The 7,556-nt window shown below is 43.3% G+C and overlaps 1 protein-coding gene across 5 annotated transcripts in view; it reads left to right on the plus strand.

Moving 5' to 3' along the window:
* The first annotated feature begins 3,497 nt into the window (after positions 1-3,497).
* The window catches only part of HMGN3 (high mobility group nucleosomal binding domain 3), a 33,127-nt gene continuing 29,068 nt past the window's right edge, over positions 3,498-7,556 (plus strand). For all 5 annotated transcript variants that reach the window (XM_023517270.1, XM_023517271.1, XM_023517272.1 and 2 more), the window contains exon 1: positions 3,498-3,689. In XM_023517270.1, coding sequence (XP_023373038.1) covers positions 3,675-3,689 — 15 coding nt within the window. In that variant the 5' untranslated portion in view covers positions 3,498-3,674. The remainder of the gene's footprint in view (positions 3,690-7,556) is intronic.

Genomic DNA, 7,556 nt, shown 5'->3' on the forward strand with positions numbered 1-7,556 from the left:
TCGAACCTGCTAGCCCTGGTACCACTGAGCTACAGGCACAGAGCCTGTCTGTTGTTTTGAATGTTGTCTTAACTATCCTCCCGAATTCTTCACCTTGGAATTCTTTGGCCTATTTACTGTGGGACAGTAACTTAGTCTGGAATTACAAGAGCTATCAGAAGCAACAATATATAGATTCCAGATCTGATTTCTCAAGCAATTTGCCATTAGAGCAAAAGCCTAAGGGACCATGCTTGTATCTGTCCAAAAGAGATAAGGAGGGACAGATCAAGAGGGAGGTGGTTTGCAAGTCATCCTTTCCTTTTAAAATTTCCTTTCAAGGGCAGCACCTGTGGCTCAAAAGGGTAGGGCACCAGTCCCATATGTCGGAGGTGGAGGGTTCAAACCCAGCCCCAGCCGGAAAAAATAAAATAAAATAAAATTTAAAAAATAATAAAAATAAAATTTCCTCAAGATTTGAATATTAAGCACCTTGCTTCCAGAAAAAGAAATTGCTGGAGCCTCAAAGATCCATTAGACTCATTAGTCCTGTGAAGTGGCTTTAAATTTGACCAAGACCCATACTGAAAATACATTTCATGTCACGACCCAACACACCACCCACATACATACATGAAATGCACTCTGATGCTTCCCACGTTCACCCTTTCTTTGCTTTTCTTGCCTCACTCCTTTCTGTGTACAGGTGCTCTCTCTCTGAACCTTCTGTCCTTTCCTTAATAATAGTTATAACACTATAAATGGTTTTACCCTGCTGTTTGAAAATGCTGGGGGAGGTGCACAATTCTCATACTTTTCAGCAGGAAAGAAAGTAAAAGGAACTGACATTGGAAAAGAAGTTTGTTCACCAATTTTTTTTTCTTTCTTCCTCAGGCAGTAACTTCCTTAATTTCTCCATTGTCTCTAGTAGCTAAGATGGTACACAGATCCCATTCTTTCTGTCTTAGAGGCTATTTCAAAGCTTTAGAAATGCGCAGTGGAATATATAAATAAACAAATCAGTCTCTACTTCTTACCACCATGACCTCCTCAGCATCACTTCTGCTCAGGTGTCTTTATCTTTCAACCTGGAATTCTAACCACGCACCAAATCATACTCTTTGCCTGCTCCTCTTACCTCCAGGACCGCAGCATAGGCCTGTGCTGATTCCCCCAGATCTTGAAGGCTACTGACGGTACAAGGGAGAACACGCCATTTCCTGGAGAGCTGCTCAGTCAGGTGCGAGCTGTACCAATGGAAAGATAACCCAAGGCTGTTATTTCATCACTTGCAAATGAACTAACAGATTCCCATGACTCAAGGTGTTCACAGTAGACTTTCCTTACCTATTAGCAAGCTTCACTTTCATTGCAGCCATTTTATTTATTTATTTGTTTATTTATTTTTTGAGACAGAGCCTCAAGCTGTCCCTCTGGGTAGAGTGCCATGGCATCATAGCTCACAGCAACCTCTAACTCCTGGGCTCAAGTGAGTCTTCTGCCTCCACCTCCCAAGTAGCTGGGACCACAGGCGCCCGCCACAACACCCGGCTATTTTTTTGGTTGCAGCCGTCATTATTGTTTGGTGGGCCTGGGCTGGATTCGAACCCACCACCTTAGGTGTATGTGGTTGGCGCCTTAGCCGCTTGAGCCACAGGCGCCAAGCCAGCCATTTTATTATGTGTAGTAAAAACATTCACAATTTTGTTGTTGTTGTTGTGATTAGTCTTTGGCCTTGAAAAAATCAACTAAAGAAGTCAACTTTGTGAATCGCTTTTCATCACAGAAGGAAAAAATTCACCTTAGCACTACGGTTGGCAGCTGCAACTTTTCTTCCCCATAAAGAAAAACAGCGATCTTATCCAGAATCTGAGTGCTACCCAGTACCCTTCCCACACGTATCTTATCAAAAATGCCTTCACCAGCACTACCAAGCACTAGGCAAATTAATTTTCCGCTAAGACATCTTCATTCTAAATATTATTTTTCATGGTAAAATTATTAATGACTAGGTTTTTATCTAGCTCTAAGGAATGAATATATTTTGTCTCAGTTCTTTTGGGTATCCTATAGTCATCCACTGAATGCCGCAAACAAGGAATCTATGTCAAAAGGACATAGGCACTAATTTGAAAAGGTCCTCATTGACTAAATGTGGAGCAATATAAACACTAAAAAAAATAAATAAATAATGATAGCATAGACTGAGGCTCACCAAATATATACAAATCCACACATTTGTAAAGATGTTCCAAAAAAATAAAGTCATTTACCACCTCTGGAATTTGCTAGGATATCAATTCATTTATCCTGAAAATTAATAGAAAAAGTGAAGTATTAAAATAATTGCTTGGATGATATTTTTAATACATCTCTGCAGCCTCTGCATGACCAAAGTGGCCTATTTGTAGTGTATGCCTCAAAACATTTTCCCATGATGTGAATTTGGCCTTCTAAGACGATTCTGAAACTAACTTTGTCTAATTTTGCTTTCTTTGACACTTCATGTGAATGAAATAATGCAGTATGTATCTGACATCTTTCATGCAGCATTTTAGTTTTGACATTCATCCATAGAGGCAAATTGTGCCTTTTTATTACTGAATTATATTTGATCACATGTTTATAATTTGCTTATCCATTCATTAGTGCTTTTTCCCCATCTGTCGAAATGATCATTTTCCTGACTTATTTTATTAATGTGTTAACACATTGAGTTTTACATACTAAAACAACTTTTCAGTCACAAGATAAACTGCATGGGTCATGATGGATTATCCTTTTAAATGTTGAGCCTGATTTCCCAACATTTTGTTCACGACTCTTGTGTCTATGTTTAGGAAGGATATTAATCTGTAGCTCTATTTTCTTTTGAGGTCTTACACTGGTGTTGGCAGCAGGGTTAAAACTGTTCTCATAAAATTCTGAAATATTTTTGCAATTCCTATCTAATGTCTTGCAGAACTTTGAGAAATAGCAAATCATGCACAAAGTGTGGCATAATAGTAAATTATGCACAAAGGGTGTCATTTTAAACGTGTATTTCAAATTTAAGATTGACTCACAATCACAGATGTTAGAAAATCAGAGCTAAGCAATTTCAGGGACTACTGTCTTCATATATCTAGAGAGGGAAACCCAGACCCTTATCATGGAACATGCATTACAAATCTTTACAGCTATAAAGTACTTACTGTGTTTATATTGATATCATACCGTTATCGTGTCCAGCCTTAAACTGTCTTACTCTTTTTCCTTCCTACGAAGACGCTCACTGCTCTAATTAATACAATCCAAAAAAGCAACAGCAAAACAATGAAACTCCAAAATTGTGTGACCTGAGGGCTACTAGTTGAACTGGGCATGCTCAGTTGCCAGGCAGATTTTTTTTTTTTTTTTGGTGAAGTAGAAACTACAACAGCACGGACCTGGCGCGCGGAGGTGGGCGTGCCCTCGTGGAATTTAGAACGTTGCCTCAGCCAATGGGGCTTCGCGGCCGGCTGGCGCCGCTCCTCATTGGAGCAGCGGCGAGGCCAGTGGAGGGGCCCGGGACCGAGCTGTGGAGGAGCGGGCGGAGAGGCCGGGCTACGCTGTGCCCTGCGCGTGAGTAGCTGCGGCGGCCGAGGCAGCATCCAGCGGCGGAGCCAGCACTTTCAGCCCGTTGCTTTACTTTTTGCTGCGCCAACACAGTCATTATGCCGAAGAGAAAGGTAGGTCTTACCGGAACAGCTTTCAAAGGCCTCCAGGTTGTGCTCACGGCATATCCCGTCACTGCCGTGGATCGTGCAGAACGCGCGCGGCAGCAACTACGGGTTGGGGATCGCTTTGCTGCTCCTCGCTTGTTTGCAGATGCCTGTTGCAGACATTGCTTCCCGCTCCCTGCCTGCCTCCCTGGTCTTCGTCGGCCTCCGAACGCTACTTTCCCTCCGGCGACGCGGTTCCCGGGCTGAGAACTCGCGCTGGCTGGGATGGTTTCCGCCCCCGGCGAGCAGCGCCAGCGACTCTCCATGCCCCCTTCCCCGAGGGGAGTTTCCTCTTTGCAAACTGTCAGGTTGTGACGAGCGTGGAAGGCAGGCAGCAAGCGGAGAAAAACAGGTACACACAGAGGGAGTTGGGGGGCAAAGAAAGAAAGAAATCGGACAGATGTCGGGATTACCCCATGCGGGCTGTGGCCGCGGCTGGGGGCGCCGCGGCGCCTCGGAGGCCGGGAGCGAGAAAGCCATGTTTAAAATAGCGCTGGCCCTGCCGGCCTCGGCGCAGACCCGTATGTGCCGGCCCAGTGTCAATCAGGGCAGGGGCCGGCGGGCGGGGCCGCGGCGGCCTGGACGTACCCGCGCTTCGCCGCGGAGCTGGCGGCGTGGAAGGCGGGACGGCGCCGGGCGCCAGACACGGCTAGTCCAAGGTCAGGGGCCACCAGGTCCTCCTCGGTGCTCCAGCCTACGCTGGGTCTGAGAAGGCGGGGTCCGCGTGCATAAGGAACTGGGGTCATTTGGTCTCGTCTTCCGCTGTTTGCGGACTGTGCCCCTTCCGCGCAGGCCCCGGACACCAAGTACGACGCGCAGGATCTCCTGGGTTCTGGCGGCAACTTGGCCTCGTCCCTCGGAGGGAAGGAAAGGCTTTGCTCTAACGTGACAAAACCGGTGTGTGACGGCTGGGTCCGAGGAACACGCTTTGCCACCTCTCCCCACCCCCACCCACCCACGCGTGCCTCGGTGTTTCCAGCAGTGTCCCGGTGTGGGTATTAAATCTGTAGGAAAGTGACACGTAACATCCAGCTTTATCAGCTGAAGACTGAGGACTCATTTGTGTGACTGTGTTACTAGAAAAAAATTAAGTTTTAAAATTCAGAAAAATTTGGCTTCTTAAATGTCATTACTGAAAATTTGGTGGAAACTTAACTCCGACTTCACTTTTTTGAAAAAAAATAATAATCAAAACAATTTCTTCAGCTCTTAGAGTTAGTTACACGCTGTGTGCCTCGGGCTGTGCAAAGTTTGACTTGCATCGTCTCCTTCAGTTCTCAGAACACCTTGAGCAGCGTTATCCTCTCTGAACTGGGGTTTGAAGACATGATTTGCCCAACATCCCACCAGCCAGTAAAGATTTAATCAGATGCTGTAGGTCCCAAAGTCCTTACTCTCAGCCAGTATTTACTCATGCTCGGTATTTAGTGGTGGGTGGATTTAGAGGCTTTTAGGAATCACAAGGTTTAAGACGATGGATGGCATATTAAGAGCAATAATACTTGAGGTTTATTATTTAAATTTAATTTTTATGAAGTATTATTTTTTAATCCAATTGTTCTACAATGAGGATATTCAGATAACGTCCCTCTATTGAGCATTTTGTCTGAGAGTTCACTATGGGTTAGAAATTCTCTTAGAGTCAAGGGATCTAGTCACCAAGAAACTGGTTACAGTCAGTCAGTTGGGGTCATCTCTCTTCCTGAGAATTATTAACAAACGTTTGCATACCCAGTGAGTTAGAAGTGCACACAGTGTATGATGGACCCTGACTTGGTGGAGTCCTTGTTGTGCAAGGACCAGAGTTGGTGTAACCCTCACTCTGATTTTCCCTCACTGTCCACCCCTCCCAGGAGACAGAAGGGAAAAAACAGGAACCCTACAGTGACTGGCTTTTGATGATGGTTTATTTTCCGGGGAATGGGCTGGGTGTCACCCTTCAGGACATGAGAATGTTCTTCAGAGATGGAAAACCTCTCCTTGGTTAATAGGCAGCCACAGATTCAACATGGCTACCATGGCCATCCTGATCTTAGCGCTGCCTCGTGGAATCCTGGAGTTCACTGGAACTCACATTAGAAACCATTGTCATCAGGTAAAGCCTGACTAAATACAAAAACAACCCCTTCCCTCCCAAAGAAACTGGGGAAAATTTGGGCTAAGTTCTTAAGGATCTGTAAAGCTGGGGTAACCGCCAAAGCAGTTCCTACTTCTGCACAGTGTTCTTCTGGACTAAAGAGCTGCCTGTTCTACATCATAATAACCTTCAAAAGTGTCCCCATACTCTTTTTTGCCACCTTAGCCCTTTGCCCACTTTTTTCCTTGAAATCAAGAAATGTTACTTCACAGGCATCTAAGTTCTGCAGAGTAAGAAGTGGTACTAAGAAAATCGATAAAAACATCTGGAGCCAGCACTGTTTGAATGCTGTAGGAACATACAAGGTTTATTTAAGTTAGTGAGGTGCTCAGACTAGCAGTCACAGAGCGGTTGAGTAACATTAAGGCTGTGTGTATGTTCCAGAATGTATAGATTCCAAAAGCAGTGATAAGGAAAGATGGTGGAATTTGACCTTGAAAATGTGGGGCAGACTCAACTATACAAAGATCAGAGTCACTTTCTGGTACCAAACATTCGATTACCTCTTCTGATTGTATCTGAACATGACCAGGTTTCAGCTGTACAATTTCAAGGCCGTAATATCATCTGCATTAACATAAAAGATTTTTACATTTTCTTATAAGTTTTATATGTGTTTGTGTGTGTTACAGGTACGTTAAACCAAATTTTTTTAATGACTTTTGCAAATTGTTAATTTTTTGAAGCAGGCGGCACATAATAGTGAGAAGTTCTTCAGTGGGTGTCAGTCTCTTTCTGTATCTGTCAGGTGTGAATGAAGTGGAGTTTCCTGTATCCATTATGTCATGGGTGACGAGTGAGTAGAAGAGCAGGGGAGATAATAACATTCACGGACTCAGATGGTGGTGGGACAATGAGTAACTGAATTCTAGGCTGTTCTGGTCAGACGTCCCTAGATGGCTACATGGGTCATGTTACGCCATCAGAGAGGCATCAGCCATGAGGCCTGGCATCACGGCGCTGCCTCCTAAGTGCCAACAGACCCGTTTTCACCTCCATCTGGTTTTTCCAGTTCCCTATCACTAGAACCATTGTAAATCCGTCTACTGTATCACATCAGGAATTCTCTAATGAGTCAGTTTTCCATGAATCTGGCATGTAAACCTTAGTGTCGCTTTACATTTAAAAGTTCAGGGAGGGAAATCCCATCTGCCGCTAGCTTTGAAATTTGAAAGTATTTATCTGATTTCTTAAAATGAAGGCCCAGTAGCATTGGGCTTGGCATAGGGGACAATTAACGATGCCCATGGTTTCTGATAATCTTTCAAAAGAGTATTACTTATAATACCCAAGAAAGAAATTGTAAATGAAAATATAAATAATTTGGCTACATGAAAAAGAGTCTATCAATGTGGCAAAAAAAAAAAATCTCACTTAACAAAATTTTAAAATCTATGAAAAACTGGAAAAAATATTTGTACCACCATTTGCCGAAAAAGTTTACAATTTTAGAAAGATAACATCACACATGTCCTTATGGAAAAGATGTTTATTCTTATAGGAATATAACAAAGACTTTAGATAAAAACTAATTTCATTTTACTAGATATCAAAGAAATGTATTAAGAATATATATATTACATATTAAAAAACAATGAGATCTGATTTTTTTTATTTAGTTTTAAATTAAAGGCTCAGCACCCATAGCTCAGTGGTTTTTTGTTTGGTTTTTTTTTTTTGAGACAGAGCCTCAAGCT

Source organism: Otolemur garnettii, unplaced genomic scaffold (assembly GCF_000181295.1).
Source record: "Otolemur garnettii isolate 467f Iridium unplaced genomic scaffold, OtoGar3 scaffold00107, whole genome shotgun sequence".
NCBI classification, from domain to species: domain Eukaryota; kingdom Metazoa; phylum Chordata; class Mammalia; order Primates; family Galagidae; genus Otolemur; species Otolemur garnettii.